At 48.1% G+C, this 16,327-nt stretch overlaps 1 protein-coding gene across 4 annotated transcripts; it reads right to left on the bottom strand.

Moving 5' to 3' along the window:
- Positions 1 to 232: 232 nt before the first annotated feature.
- Positions 233 to 13,868, bottom strand: zgc:152863 (uncharacterized protein LOC562658 homolog). 4 transcript variants are annotated; one of them, XM_040131481.1, is made up of 5 exons: positions 13,232 to 13,868; positions 6,505 to 6,622; positions 4,131 to 4,331; positions 2,089 to 2,233; positions 233 to 1,907 (listed from the first exon to the last, which is right to left on the bottom strand). In XM_040131481.1, the coding sequence occupies exons 2-5, from the start codon at positions 6,596 to 6,598 to the stop codon at positions 1,565 to 1,567; spliced, it is 783 nt and encodes a 260-aa protein (XP_039987415.1). In that variant the 5' UTR covers positions 6,599 to 6,622; positions 13,232 to 13,868; the 3' UTR covers positions 233 to 1,564. The 4 variants fall into 4 exon arrangements, with proteins under 4 accessions (XP_039987415.1, XP_039987414.1, XP_039987413.1 ...); XM_040131480.1 differs by having other exon boundaries at positions 13,370 to 13,868; XM_040131479.1 differs by lacking the exon at positions 13,232 to 13,868 and adding an exon at positions 12,055 to 12,267.
- Between the last annotated feature and the right edge of the window lie 2,459 nt (positions 13,869 to 16,327).

Here is a 16,327-nt window from a genome sequence, read left to right as displayed (position 1 = left end):
ATGATGGTTAACTTGGCATTTTGGTCTTTTAGCAGGTGGAGGCAAAAGGTGCTAGATATAAAAAAAATTAACACAAACTAATATCAGAAGTGCAGGGATTAAAAATCCTGACATGAGTTCTTAACTTTAGGAGAATATTCCCGTCCTGCCACGCTGACAAACCCAGGTGATGCAAATTAACCTCACAAACCAGGCCAGGACGTCGAACGAAGAAACATCCGGAACATTTATTCATCATAGAATTCTGTGCAATAATACAATGTACAAAGAATCATTCTGTAAATATTATAATCCATATAATAATGAATATATATATATATATATATTTTTGCCACTAAATGAAACATAAATAACATTCATGGTCTGTGAAGGCGTCAATCAGTCTGCAGAAGTCTAAGAATTAGAGAGAGGGACCAGCGCGGGGGGGTGAGGACACAGAGAGAGTCAGTGTTTCCCGGATTCACATCTGATCACCGACGAGTTTCAGTTTTTGGTCCCAAATCTGTGCGTTTTCTTGGTTTGTCTGATTTTTGGAAACTCTCTTATTCGGATGATTAGTACGATACAAGCACCCAAGTGTGTGTTTTGCTTCACTCCGCACTGAATGAACACAGGAGAAAAAACTTCAAACTGACAGTTTGGTTTCCAAGCATTTTTCAAGTCTCTAAATATCTGCCGAACACAAAATTCACTTTTTAAAAGTAACATCCCAACCCGATGCTGACCTGACTCCAGGTCAGCGGCTATCACCCCAGTGTCTGTGCACCACGCTGGCTTCAAATCAGCGACGTGTGCACGACGGTCCAATTGGGCTAAAAAGCACAAAAGTCGCAAACAGACATGGAATAGAGTCAGTTGCCGTGGAAACGCACAGGTTTCTGTAACAGCACGCCACTGACTCCGTGAAAGAAGCCTCGATCAGCCCCGTCACTGACGGGAAGGATGGACAACGTCTCCAGAGCAACACTGAAAACACACACGCACACTCACGCACACAATTTTATATTACTGCCATCCTGTGAAAACCTCATAAGTTTGGTTCATATTTTTGTTTTTGAAGGATTTTCGTATTTAAACTGAGGGATACATTAAAAAGAAACATTTTTTAACAATGAAATACATTCTCATCACACCAAAAACAAGGCGGTTTCGTTCCTGAAGAGGTAACATTCTGGATACAAGGCTTTTACCTGACAGCGAGATACATGTGCACAAAAGCTCCCTCTCCTGTCACGTACATTCATACACTACAATTCACTGTACAATCAACGTTTCATTCAAGAATGGACTTTAGTTCTCTTCGGTCGGGTTTTTGCGACCCGGCAGCCGGTCAATCGTAGCTTATCGGCTTCGAGCAGAATAGCCTGTGATAGGACAGAGAGTCCCGACGCTGGTGAGCTGCGGCCAATCAGGGAAAAGCTGCTGTCAGTCTGGGTTTTTGCTCTTTTCAGCTGTCATCTGCAGAGTAAACACTGCGGCCGTTTGATGTCAATCCAAATCGGGCTTTCATTTCGAAACAACTGCACTAGACACGTAATCACATAGTAACCCGACGCTCCGTCAATCAAGAGTCCTTGTCATCTGAAAGGGCCACGTGTAGCTGCCGGACCTCCCCGTCACTCATCCTGTCTCTGGGATGTGAGGACTGGACGTCCTCGTAAGGCGGCGGGGGGTTGTCCGGGCTTTGGGTGGACAGGAGCGGGCGGCGGGTGCCGTCCGTTTGGTTGTTCAGAGACGACTGGTGACGGCCGGGGGCCTCCTGAGCCAACAGGAGCTGGGTGGGCCCGGGCGCTGAGCAGGCGGGGAGGCGCTGCCCCCAGCTGCCGTACACCGCCTCCTCGTAGGAGGGGAGGGTGACGGGGAGTCTGTCCACCATCAGGTCCAGCTGGTCTGAGGAGCGACGGCTGCTGGACGAGAGAGAGAGAAGGGGGGGGGGTTGTACAGGTGAAGCGCCATTGAGCAAGATCCTCAGTCTCCTGACCTCTGACCTCAGTTTAATTAAGCATTAAATGCATGTTTCCGTTCGGTTTCACTTGTTTTCACATGACATTGTTCCCCAGCGTTTCCAGTAAATAATCTCCCTCTCACCTGTGTGATTGACAGGGGTAGAGGCGGGACTTGACAACCAGGCAGGCGGTGGTGGTGAGCAGGAAGATGGAAACGCCCACCGCCGTTGTGGCCATGCTGGGCATGGAGTCATTCGGTCTGTCGTCCGGGCTCACGTTAGGACCGTCTGAGGAGGAGGAAGACAAGTGTCGAAGGAAAACCGCAAGTACAGACACTGACGGACAAGAAAAACTACACAACTATCTGCTGCCACCGGAGGAGCTGTGGGCAACTCATTAAGATGACAGGCAATTTGAAGACGTCTCTAGAAACCCGTCCGATGGGAAAACAAAATCATTCAACCGCAGCCGGAGGAGAAACAGGAAAAGAAGACACACACCCTGAATTGCAGGGTTTCGTGTAGCCTGTGTTATGCTTTGGCGGGTTAGATTATCCAATACAAGCTCAATGAAAGGAAGTTTTTTTTGTTTTTTTGGTTTTCTGACTGCTCTGTGCCCGTGGCCGTACAATAGGAGCTTTCCATGAGGCTCTGACAGCATCGGCACAGGAGAAATGCTTAATGGTTATTATGGCGGCTTTGCCCACTTCCTCTTTATGCAGTCTGGCTTCCTGTTGCAGCACGATTGAGTGAACAGCAACAGAGGAAGTCGGAACTGGTCTGAGGAAAGCGAAGTCCCTAGTTCCACTGCGGCGAGGCTGAGCGTGTCAGCGTGTTTCTGTTATGTAGGTCAAAAGATAATCACACCGTGCTGCTGCTGCTGCCGCCGCTGGGTATATCTTAGAGGGACCAGGCCTCAGTCTCAAGGTGCTCCGGGGTCTAATGATCATTCGTATTAGCGCTGTGATGGTGAGCTGACACCTGACACCTGACACCGCCTGATCCTGCACCCTCAAAGCTTTTCTTCCTGATCTTACTGATTAAAAGGTGACGTTTAGAAACGTGAACCAAATTTGAACAAGTGGGATCAAATGGACGGAGGAACGGATCTTACACATGTCCTCAGTGTAGACGACCCCCCCTGGGAATCAGACCCTGTAGCGCGAGCACAACAATTGCCCACCGTCTGCCTCTAGAACTCTCAAAACAAGACGGACTTGTCATAAAATGACTAATCAGCTTTTAAACTGTCTGGATCAACACTGTGATGAATCACGAGGAGATTATAAACTGAGGTCATCACTGAGGAACGCCGTGATGCCCGGTGCTGCTGGGAAATGTCAGGAGATGTTTAGAGTCCTCTAAGGACATCTGCTTACTAATAAAGAAAGGAATTTTTAAGACACATGACTTGCGTCTTCTTTGCAGAAGGATTTTATCCAGTTGAACCATGGGAATCAAACTACTAACCTGACTCTGTGTGTTCAGGCACCGAGCTCCGCAGGACTGAAATAATCTCTGCCACCAATGAGCTGAAACGTTGTGTAAGCACTCGCTGAACCCGATTTCCTCTTGCAGGAAGAGACGAGTCCCAGAGCCTGTGTCACCGATGACTATGACGGCTGTGACCATCGGGACACTTATTCTTCTCAGCGGTACGTTCAGTTTTGCTTTTGCTCACGTGAAAACACAAAGTAAAAGCAGATGGCGTTGCACTCGGGCAGCTGCTTGTTCTCGTGTCACCGCATTATCGTGCTGTACAGGGATCAGCGTGAACTCTGAGCTCCCTGTCCTCAATGAATGTCCTCAAACGTAAAAGCTTCCACCTCCCTCCTTGACAAATGCAGAGCCGGCTGCATATTCTTCACCTTTATTTATGCGGGCTAATGTTTAGTGAGGCCTCACTAAGACCGGAGAGACCTCCATTTTTGTTTTTTTTTCGAGCCTTCAGTGGGTTCAAGCCTCACGCTGAACCTGAGTGGATTCTTTCAGGGAACTTCACGTTTTGCTCCTGAGTCGCTAGAAAAAGAGAAGCCGCTTCGTATCAACCCCAAACAGGTTTCATCCAGTGAAACACCACACCCTCAACAGAAACTTGGAAAGCTATATCCCTCGTAGCTTATTTGTATTATTAAGACCGTATAAGTTGTGAGAATCCAGTGTACTCGGTCTTCTAAACTCTTACCTTTGATAGGGATGCAGGCAGGAATCGGAGGCTGCCACCTCCCGTGGCGGCACCTGGACACACGGACCTTGTTGATGCGGTATCCGGGCTCACAGAAGAGATGGATGGAGCTCTTCTGAGGGAAACCGCGACACGGAGACGGATCACAGCGGAAACCTCCGTGCTCTGGCACCAGAGGGTGGGTGCAGTTGCTCAGTCTGCCTGCAGAAACACAACGCATTGTGATGAGAGCAGGTTTTTAAAAGGGTGATATTTCTGTGTTGCCTTTTGTGCAGTGGCATTCAAGATTATTGTTGCCCTCTACCTCACACCATCGCCACCGGTTAGTGTTTATACTTGTCAGAATTAAAACATTTCCCCTTAAAAGCCTCCTCCGTCTCTGCAGCTCCGCTCCACATGCGTTTGTTTCCTTTTGGCTTTAAAAGGAGAGGATGAACATTCTGGAGGTGATTTTCTCACTCCTTCCCTCCACCAGCTGCCACTGCCGGAAACCCTGAGAGATTTAGCTCAGTTTGCATTGTAGGAGCAGGCATTTCACCTCGTTTGTGCTGAAAAGAAACCCCTTACATTTCACTGGGTCGGCTACTGTCCAGTTGTTCATAATGTTTAGATGTAAAACGTGACAAACGGGACATGTGGGTTGATATTTTAGGACCAGAAAATCAGGACTCGCACTCCTTTTTTTTTTTTTACTGGGTAGCTTCTGACTGTGGATCTTTGTAAATGACCAAATGAAAAGGGCAGCGAGGCACCGGGACAACCTGAATGTTCACGTGTCTGTTTTTTGTGGGGGTTTTTTTCATTTTTGTTTTTTCATGTGGCTGCTGTTTGGTTGCTCTGTGAGAAGAGCAACATGCAGACACAGCGTCGAGCTGAGAGGCCGATGGATGACGAGTGAGCGTGACACCGGTTCGGAAGAACTCTGGTGCACCGTGACAGGGTGGAAAGGTGATATTGTTACTGTGAGCGAACGAGCCTCGGGATTGGGTTCAGATACTTCGTTTTGTGTGTTTGAACTTAATTTCGCATGCTGCGTACTGTGAGCCTCAATTCGAGGAACTCGCTGTTCATTCAGAGAAAGGAAGTCGCATCAAAACGCTGCCCCACAGCCTTCTCTGCTCACACAATGGACAGCTTTGCCAGATCAGCCAACACTGTTCAGTACTTCCTCTTCTTCTTCACCTTCCATCTTCAAGGTCAGCGTATGTCGAAACGTGGTCTCCACAGCCCCCTGCCAGCTCCTTAACCCCAAACATCAACATGTGAAGAGCAGGTCAAGTGCGAGGCTGAGAGTGGAAAAACCACTACAACTTCTGCAAATGAAGCTAAAATGAGAAAAAGTCAGGTGAAGGCTTCCAGGGGATCTTACTGTCCTGCTCAAATTCAGAGCAGTAGACTTGCCATGGATGCGTTCAGTCTAAACTAATTCCTTTATCTCAATCTAATGGTTACAGCAAAGGCAATTATAATTTTAACCATTCATGTAGTTTCAAACAGGAAGAAGACTGGTTCTCAGCCACATTTTGAGCCACTCTGATTAGCCGCAGCCCCCAGAGGAGTTTGACTGCAGCGTCAGAAAACGCAGCTGATCACAGTGTAAACTGAAAAGAGTGAACTCCACTGGAAAAACGCGTTCCGAAGAAGCTCTGACGAGAAGAAGAACCAACAGACAGTTAGTTTTGAACCTCTGACACAGAGTGATGACGTTGCGCTGAATAGAAACTGACTACATCCTGTGTCGTCCTGCGTAAAGTTCATTTAGTGTTTCAAAGTCAGTCATTGTAAAAGTTTGGTAAAACAATGGGCCTCAATCTGAACCACCGGTGAACATTTCTGTGGGTCAGAAACCATCCCTCTGGATGATGACGTTTTCGGGATTGTTTCAGTATCGACCTCCTGTTGTGTGTATCACAACATTCAGCTCAGAGTTGCCATTAAACCCAAGAAGTTTGTATTAGCTGCATACAAATATTTCAAAATATGTCCATGCAAAGGATTTTGAGTCCTTCTTGCTTCAATAAATCAAAATAACAAAGCACTGATTACAAAATGCAACAAAGCCACATGAGAAATCTCACCTTACCTTTTGAATTCTTTCCACAAAAATATGACTATTTTATTGGCCCAAACTGTGCTTCTTATGCCAGTAAGCATCAGTTTTGTCTTTTTTTTTTTTGAAAGACAAACCAGTGAATTTTCTGCAGTTTTCGCCTGAATCCTGTGAAAATGGTGCAGCGGAGGTCATTTTTCTACAACTTGGTCTACTTGCGGCAGCATTTGCTAAATATTCATTTGTCGCCTGAAATGAGGGTAAAACCATCGAGACTTAATGGACGAACGAACCTACACAGCGGAGTTTGGGTGGAGGTCATACCTGCAGCGAGGAGGGGTGAGGAGGCCAGGAGGAGGAGTCCGCAGACCAGACTGATGCGTCCACACGGCCATGGATGCTGGACTGACGCAGACATCAACGCAGGACTGACGCAGACTTCCTAATGATACAGCAGAGATAAAGAGTCAGAGGCAGGGAAATCACACACACACACACACACGTCTGATCAAAGCATGTTTGAACAGGAAGCAGAAGTCATATCTCTCTCACCATCTGTGGAGTAAATTTCGGAGCTATAAATGACACCAAAGCTGTGACAGAAAAGGGTTTTTTCCATCTAAATGTGTTGTCAGCCGTGGACCAGCCAGCTGCTTGGTTTGATCCAGAGAGGACTGACAAAGCAAACCTGCCGCTGTGTTTGTTCACAGCTGTCAGCTGAGCGCCACCGCTCTTCTGCCGACGTTCTCCCGCTGGACCCCGAGCAGCTGCGACGACGAAGGTCCTCATTGTGAATTTCACAGCGAAACCTGAGGTTTTAACCGTTGACCTCCTGTCTGTGCCTCTGAAGAACCCACGGGCCAAACATGCAACCCCTCACTGAACAAGGTGTTAAACTGGCATTAACATCGACGCACCATTATTAAAATGTGATGGTGCCTTGATGTAATTGACAGAAATACGGCAGACAGTGGTGGCTCGCTAGCCTCTATGGCGGAGGTTGGGCAGTTTCTGTAGCCCCTGTTGTTTTCTGAGGCAAAGAGGGTCTTTGTCCTTTCCCAAAACGGTCCTGTTCGACTTCACCTCAGACAACCAGCACAGTGGAACAGGGCAGCGACTGATGATTATTTTCTTAGTTCATCACTTGGTCTACACCAGATCAGAAAACAGTTAAAAATGCTTTGCAATTTTCTAGAGAGCCTGAGGGGACGTCACCAAATGTTTTGTCCAAACCCAAAAATATTCCATTTGCTGTGACTTCAGACAACGAGAGGTTTCAACAAGGGAATGTTCTCTTTAGGTTCTTCTTACATAAAAAGGGACGTTATCGATTAATCAGTTATCGGAGCGGTTGACAATTCATTTTCAGTCGATCGACTAATCCCTTAATCAACTGACTGTTGCGGTTCTAAAGTGGTGAAAGGCATTTTTCTCTCGTAACAAGATACCACTGAAAGAGAAGCACCTTTTTAACCACCGAGGTTCAAATGCCCAGTTGTCTCCTTCGTTCCCCGTAGCTACATTTAACCTTCAACCTACTGGTACCCGGTTCATACAACAAAAGGACGCTGTAAATTCTTATGATAAGAGTGTTAACGCAACATCCCTTTATGTAGTAAAACAATCGAGCAAAGCCATTTCCAACCAAATCCAACCTGGTGACACAGGTGTCGAAGGCGGCAGGGCGAGAGGTGGCTGGCAAACTCATCCACTTCAAGTTCACCTTCATCATCAGCCCAAAAGATACTCGGGAATCTGGACCTTTGCAGCCAAGGCACCACATTACGGATCACAGAAAAATGCCCGTGTGATTACAGATCACAAACAAACTATGGACCAGACGCAACCTACAATAGAGAAATATCGAAATATTAAAAATGAAAAAACAGCAGGTCGGGGAAATTCCGCTAATGTGACAATAACCTATGAAGCCTCCCGTTGTGACGCGCGACACAAGTCTCCTCGACGTCCCACCCAAAGCAGGGAAGCGTGTGCTGCAGGTGTAAGAAATACATCTGCAGAGGCCAAACGCCTGCAAACTGCCCCACGTGTGGTTATCGGGACCTTAGTGAAGGCGGCACGGTTTCAACAGGAGGACGCGGCGTGTGTACAGAACATGAGGACAAGGGGAGGCTTAACGCCGACATCTCAAGTGTAGAACCTTCAAACGGACCTTAAAGGTTGCTCCTGTGTTGCGCTACCGCCTCTTCTCTTCTGACAACATGACTGTAAACCTGGCCTGTCTTCAGCCTTTCGGTCGACGCGGAGCGAAACTGTCCCCTCGCACTGTTTACTGTTAAAACACCGACCTCATTGACCAATAACCACACCTGACAGTGCTGCAGCAGAGCAGCGATGAGACTTTCTCGACGCCGAAACAGAAAAACCCACCACCGCAAAAACCCAAGTCCCTTTCACCAGCCGACTGGCACCGCGTTCACATGACACACATGCGTCTGGTGATAAACGCCACGGTGTTTCCAGAGAGTGAAAATGTTTGGGCAGCTGAGCTTCGCTGTCTGCGGCGCGTGTTTTGTGCTTTCATGTCAAGAGAGATGCCAGTCATCTCAGGAGCAGCGGGGGAGGGCCCCCCGTTTCAGCTCGCCAGACGGGCGGGCACACACACACACACACACACAGTGGATTCAAACATTGCACAGGTTTAACACATACACTGAAACACAAACACAGTCACGGCTCTATCTTCTGTAACCACAACCTGCGTGGGATGTCTGCATCTTAGTCATCGTGGCTCTCTGTGATATTATAACTTTTGCTGTAATGTTTGTCAAGTTGGAAACGGGGAGGAAAAAGAACGATTGCGACACCGTGAAATAAAAAATGGCTCTCTCTCTGAAATCCCTGCAACTTCAGCTACCTCCATGTGACGGCGTCGCGCTGCGGTGATGTTTCTCCGCCAACTGCCGCGACCGTAACAGGTCTGTGAAAGTGACTGCTTGGCTTCGCGCCGACGTTCATGAATAAAAGCAGGGTAAGGAAGATGTGACGCCGCCACGGTCGGAACCACCGCCAACATAACCCTGGCAGGTCTTAAATACCAGCTCTCCCGCTGGTGTCAGCGTCAGCCGGAACAACCTGGCACTGCTTTGGTGCGCGGGGGTGAGGACTGACGGCTGCGTGAAACCTGACCGGCAGGACCCTTTCAGCTTCGCCTCAGGCGACTTCACGCTTTGGGGGACTGGATGTTCTCCTGTGTTACCGCTGCACTTTCTTGGAGCAGGTTTTGCACCGTATCAGAGATTTTGTTATCTCGTCCCCGTCGTGGCTGAAGTGGATTGGAGTTCAAACACGGAGCGCAGCGTGGACTGAGCAGAAAACGGTCTCAGACTTGCAGTTTTTACACGTCAAACCGACTCTGCCTTCAATGGAGGCTCAGCCCGGTTATGTGTACACACTCACTGAGGTAAAGCCGTCAAACAAACACCACATTATGCTGCGTTAAACGACATGAAGTAAGACGCGCCGGTGTAAACACTCTGTGCCTGCTGGCTCTTTCTTGGAAATATTTTTTCCGGCACACAGGAAGTGACGTATTTTTCTGTTTGAAGCCACAACAGTGACTTGTTTGGCGCGAGAGGAAGAGCTGGGTGTTTAACGTGAGCCATGACAGCACGGAGGGGGAACAAACTTTTCCACCTGCGGAAACTTCCACGGGAGGGAAAATCTTTCCCGGGGAAAGACATTCGGAAGCGCCCGCGTCTACCCGGCCTCCGAGGATGACCCGGGCACCAGGGACACGCCGGAGAACGGGGAAACATGAGGACGACAACCGGAAGTCTACTGTGACGCAGTTAACGCGAGTTGGTAGTAGGTGGTGTTGAGTGTCTTCACCCACTCAACCTCATCTGGTTGATCGGTAGCTCCGGAGGTGGCTCCTCCTGTGCCAGTCTGACCTTTGCTCTTTCTGCTCAGCTGCTCTCGAGTGTTTCTGAGCATATGAAACCAACAGGCAGAAACCTAGAGACTGAAACAACATGATTTTGACTGGATTACACCCCAAACACAAGGCATTCGTAATGTTCGGGTTCTCGGAGACTTCCACTTTTCACACTCTTTCCATTGGCTCTACACCTGGGACTGATGTTGACGGGACCTTTTTTTTTTTTTAGGCACCACTACATTTCCAGGTCTCAAATACGTCTATTTGGATCTCGGCTCTTGGGAGTTTTTTATAACGGCGTGTTCGTGAGAGGTCCACCCGGCGTTGGACCTCTCTGAGAACTGGCTGACCGGAAACATACGCGACGTCGCCTTCATCCAATGTTCAGGCCCAGTTTGTATCAAAGGGAAGGGTTAGCACTTCGACACTTTCTGCCCATTGGGTTTCAATGGAGGTCAGAAGAAAAGGAGAGAAGTATTTTTAAAAAGACATACTTTGCAACTATTGCAACTACTTGCATAAACAGCAAAGAGGAAGTCAAATGAGGTGAAGTTTAATTTGACGAACGTGGATTTAATTGAAACTGAAGGACTCCATGAGGCAGCATATTATTCCCTGCGACCGCTCAGTCGGTTTGACAGGATGAGGTGGCGCTTGTAACGGCTCTGAACGGCCCGTGTTCCCGAGGCACAATGAACATGCACAGCACCCGCAGTGGAAACGCTGACGATGCATTGCTGAAGGGATGCTCTGTGTGTGTGTGTGTGTGTGTTGGAGGGGGACCCAGCAAAACCCATCCCTCCCGGCTGCTGTTGTAATGCGGTGCAACAGACTTGCGTGCTGACATCGATGTTTTCAGGACTTGATCCATAAAGCACTTCACGTTCAAAGTGAGCGCCGGTTAAACTGTAAGCTAATAAAGTCGTAAACGATGAACGTGCTTCTTTTCGGACTGGCGGTGGCTCAGCTTCTGATCGAGAACAACAGGAAGTCGATAACGTGCCGGTAGTACGACTATAAAACCGGTCATAACAGATGACGCTTTGGGACGGATGCGGTGTAAAGGGACAGACCGGGGACGGATTGCCCGACGATGCATTGCTGAAGGGATGCTGTGTGTGTGTGTGTGTGTGTGTGTGTGTGTGTGTTCTTCTCCTCCCCGCCGCGTGCATCCGCCGATGCGGCCGGCGAGCTGCTGCGGACGCTCGCCCTCACGAGATCGAAGTGACGTGCACTCAACGGTCCGGGACACGAGCCGGCCGCCGGTCCCGTCCGCTCGCGCTAAGGGGGACTCGCAGCGGGGTAGTGGTTCACAGGCGCGCACGACCAGATTCTAAAGCTGAGAGGATGTCGGGCGGATTTACCGGGAGCTGCAACTAGTTTCAGCATCAGACTAATAAATAACATTTCAAAATGCCCAATATTTCTGGTCAGTTAATCCCGGTCCCCCAGAGACCCAGTCAAGGACCCGCCTGGGCTGCCGGTGGATGTCCTGCACACCGTCGCACAGTTTATTATGCGGGGGCTCCTTTGTCCCTCGGCCACGTCGGTGCGTCGCTGGAAGCTTCCATAACATTCCCGGGACGACCTACGGTCGAATCCCGCTTCCATCGCCGTCGCGGCCGCAGTTCGAAGCTCCTGACTTTCCCCTTTACGATTTTTTTTTTCCTTTTCTTTTTTTTATTCATTTACGGTTCACGTGTGCTCTGCGCGGATCCAGAACTACGAGAGCGCGGACGCAGGTTCCTTCACGGAACAAACGGCGAGACGCTGCTCGCGCGTGTCTCTCGGAGCCAGGCAGAGGACGGAGACACCGACGTATCGTTTCCCTGCGCATCCGAGTCCCTCTCAGCTTTGACGGTCAGCTGCTGTCAGCGGCAGGTAAAGTTAAAACAAACAAAAACCGACCCACGACGTTTCTCTGTCTCTGACTGGAGCAACCACGAGAGGTTTACGGGGGAAAACCGTCTCACCTGAGCGGCGTAAACCGGGCGGCGGCGGCGGCGGGGTCCTGCTCCGACGCGGGCTGTTGAGGCTGCGCAGGCGACTCTTGCCGTATTCGCGGAGGGACTTCGGGATCGGATCTCGGCGGTCTGCTCGCGATCGCTCCTCCTGCTCGGCAACAAGTGGGACCTTTTCGGCTTCGGCTCCCTGACTCATCGATCAGCTGTGTTTGACAGCCGCACCGAGGACTCCTATTGGCCGCCGCGGACGGCCGAACACCGCCCACCCGCGCGGCTCCGGCGTGCTTTCGAAACGCTCTCGTTACCCCTCACACACTGCAACAGTGCCGTTATGGGAACACTTGCCCAATGGCTTCCTCTCTCTTTTCAAGGAACCACACACACGCGCATGCACGCGCGCGCACGCGCACACACACAGAATTATTTAGAGGAAGGAAATTCCAGTTCCACATCAAAATAAAAATATATACTACATTAAGTTAAATTAGTTAAAATAAACACTGAATACCAAGTAAAAGTAAGTCACTGAAAACCCTTTACCATAAAAGCCACAAGCTCAAAAGGCCCTTTAATGGGGCCACCTGCTCCACGGTGTTAGAAACGGTATCGAACACGTCTGACCGAAATCACACGGTAGCCCCATCCCACGTATTCCATATTCCACAAACAAAATCCCGGTGCCGCTTGAGACAAAAACCAAGCGACCCCCCAAAGCAATTCTCTGGGAACCACGACTGCCTGCAAGAACGGGGTTGTCCATCAATCCGCCGGGCAAACGTTGAGGTATTTTACAGGACAGGTCAAATCTTTGACCTGCTGGTGGCGCTAGAGGAAAGTCTTGAGGATTCATTCTGTGTAAACACCGAATCTCCCTGCAGACCCTCAAATGCCTGGTGAGATATTTCACAGAAGTAAATGAGGGCCGGTGGGAAGCCTCCGCTGGGAACCAGGAATGTCGCCGCCATCCACGCAAGGCCCGTTGAGATATTTCGGTCCGGACCGGAGCGCTGGAGCGACCGCACGCCGCCGAGCATGGCCGCAGACACGGGTGCAAGTCTGAGACGCGTTCTGCAATCCGCATCTGGATTCTTTTCACCCTCCTCAACTGAACAAAGGACCCCAAGAGAGACCAGGTCCCCTGGGGTTGACGAGAATCCATATCGGATCCAGGTATCACGTTCCTCACCGTTATTTCATCCTCTTTGTGTATCACGTTCCTGATTGGTGGCCTGCTCTCATTGTTTGCGTTTCACCTACTGTGGAAAATCATTTTCTCTACGACAAAAAGACACGAACTCTGCTCTGTCCTTTTAATGTGACCCACCCCTGTGTTCTTCTCGTCTTCTTTCCTTCTGTCCCCGTGACACACACACACACCTGGACCACAAACAGCTGTCCTGTGGTCTAGAATAGCTCTCGTTGTTCGGAGGGTTGCGCTCTGCCGAGGAGCTACAGCGGCAGGGTTTTACCTCGAGTGACGGGGCGACTCGACGGAAGTGCTAAAAATACTGGCGTGCCGACTCCGGCTGCTGCTGATCCACAGCACAGACAGTCTCTTCTGGGTTTCCGCCGGTCGTCGACTTGCAGCAGAGGCGGCTCATCGGGCTTGGAATGAGTCACTTTGGTGAAGGGAGGACTTTCAATGTGGGCCTCGTTATGACAACAGCCTCACTGATTAAAACCCAACATGTTGGCGCAGCAGTTTACTTAAATCACTTCAACTACCGGTGTATTTTGCCTTTCTGGGCCCGTGCCGTTGATTGACCGACACCGGAATGAGATATTCCAACAGGCACCGCAGTGGACCGATCGGATCTGGACCTTCGTCTTACCTATGAGGTGTATTGTTATATATGTAGAATATAAATCATGTGTGAAAATAGAGATATGGCTCAGAGGCCATGGGTCAAAGGTCCTCAGAAGGGGTCTTGCAGTTCCCAAAGGCAGGTAATGCTTTGTAACTAAAACCATATGTGCCTGACAGTTTTTAGGAAAACAACTGTCCTATTTAAGAGTCGGTGACCAAGGCTGAATTTCAGAGTGGTTCATTGGCTTCACACCCTCTCACGAGCAGATCTGCAGATGCTTGACTTGACGCTGTTCTTCTTTATAATAAACCTTTGTATGTAATCAAGATAGTGTCAGCGGAGTCTCCTTCATCCTCTTCACATCATCAACACCATCAAATAAACCACACCTATTTGGGCCTTTTCTGCATGTGAAACCAGCTCCACGGAGAACGACATTTCAAACACAAGTATTAAAGAAAACACACACACACACACCACGAATGACTTTTACAAAAATTGTATTTGCAAAAAAAAAAAAAAAAAAAAAAGTAAAATTTGCAAAGTGAAGTCTATGTTTTTACAATACCAGTGAAATTTACAAAAACGACATGGTGCAGGTACAGTTGTTGGAATCTGATGTCAATACTGCAACAGATCGATAAAATCAGCTTTAAACAAGAGGCGAGTCAATGACAATCCTAACAGTCCATCAGAGGAAGAATTCATTTGCTTTGCTTTTTTTGTCACATAGTTTATAGAGCAGGCTGGTTGGTCAGTAGTGGTCATGGTTTCTGGCGACACCAGAAATGAGTCTCAGTAACCACATGTTCACTGTGGAAACCAGAGGTTAAGTTCTGCAGGAATGTTTCCAAGAACCAAGGCTACTCAGCCAAGAGGAAACTAAAAAAAAAAAAACAAAACAGAAATGTGTGTCAAGATGCTGCCAAGCGAGACACTAAACCCTGAATAGCAGCACTCGAGCTGCTCATTGGCTACTAGAAAAGAAATCAACAGGAAACGTTTGGAAGCTCCGTTTGTGTGAAGCAGGGAGGTACTGACAAAAAAAAAAGAAAAAAAAAAAGATTGCCAGCAGTCCTGCTTCTTGAAAAATCCCTCTGGGCTAGACCCTCTCTCCGTCAGAAAACACCACCGAGGTGAGAAGAGCGCCTCGATCTTAAGTGGCCTCGGCAGTTTGAAAACCGCTAGGAATGTCAATGAGAGCTGTTACTTCAAACGCATCAGCCAAAAGATGCGGACGCCCCCTGGCGTACCGAGGACATTAAAATGACTCGAAGACTTTTCAGATATGTGAGATGAGAAGAGTAAAGCATCTGTCAAGTCAGACTCATAATCCGTCAAGTAGTGATCGTAAGTGTTAAGGCATGAACTCGTGAATACGCATACACGTCCGCACGCATTTGCATACCCCTCCCAGAAGCGCACACAAACATACGCACACAGCAGAAGAATCTGGCCCATAAAAATGCAGTTACGGTCTACAGGCAACATCGGCCCACCAGCAGTGAACAGATTTGGCATTTTCACATTGATAATCCAAGTACAACTGATCAAATGTGGGATGAGGCGTTAATGGGAACAACAACAAAGTCTGTAATACCACAGGAAGAGTGTTTGTTTACACCTGGAGGAAAAGCAGACTTGAAAACAAAAAACCCAGAGACAAAAAATGAAAAAAAAGGACTAAAAGGATTTATATACAATGAGCATTATGACCACAGCTAGAAAAATAAATGATCCGAGATTTACTTTTGAAAGTAGAGTCGAAACATTGAGAAAAACGTTGTAATATTTGGAGAAGAAAGTTGAAGATTTACAAGGACAAGTCATAATATTTTGAGAAAAAAAAAAGTTGTAAGCAGGCGAGTTATCAATGAAATGAAAATGAAGCCAGTTGGGTACAGTCCGAACACAAGTAAAAATATTAAACGTGGGCTGCAGTATGGACTTTCAGGAAATGCTAAAACCTATTCCAATTTAACCCCATCCAAGCATAACAGCAACATTTTGCTTTTTTTCGTTTTGTTTTATAATTTTTCTCAAAATATTACAACTTTTTCTTGTAATATTATGACCTAACTCTTGAAATCTCACATTATGATTATTTGCCTAACAGTGTCCTTAATAATCAGTCAAATAAAAAAAAATCCCAATATCAACCGGTCATTTTCAGCGGCTGCCCAGAGCCTCTCAAAAAGTACAAGCAGGACGCACCAGATGCGAATTACCAGCATTTATCAGATGCAACAAACAAACACGCTTTGTTTTAGCGAGTGATCCGTCAACATGACCAGTCTTGGACTTAAAGGATTCAATTGGGATCAATGTTCACATTTGAGATTGTGATTTTGAGGAAACTCCCTCCCAGACCAGAAAACAAGAAAACTCAAAGTGTCTTAACTTAAAATATGACAGCCCGAACTGAATTACCTCAACTTCACCCATGATTGTCATTCAGTCTTTCATCTCATTCA

This window comes from Xiphias gladius, chromosome 7 (assembly GCF_016859285.1).
Source record: "Xiphias gladius isolate SHS-SW01 ecotype Sanya breed wild chromosome 7, ASM1685928v1, whole genome shotgun sequence".
NCBI classification, from domain to species: Eukaryota; Metazoa; Chordata; class Actinopteri; order Istiophoriformes; family Xiphiidae; genus Xiphias; species Xiphias gladius.
This window is presented reverse-complemented; position numbering and strand designations above follow the sequence as displayed.

Excerpts from the sequence above, each read along its gene's own strand:
- zgc:152863 (XM_040131481.1), bottom strand. The coding sequence starts at position 6,598 with ATGTCTGCGTCAGTCCAGCATCCATGGCCGTGTGGACGCATCAGTCTG. Across the intron at positions 4,332-6,504 it reads CTCACCCCTCCTCGCTGCAG|GCAGACTGAGCAACTGCACC; the intron begins GTATGACCTCCA and ends GTGTTTCTGCAG. Across the intron at positions 1,908-2,088 it reads TACCCCTGTCAATCACACAG|CAGCCGTCGCTCCTCAGACC; the intron begins GTGAGAGGGAGA and ends TCTCTCGTCCAG.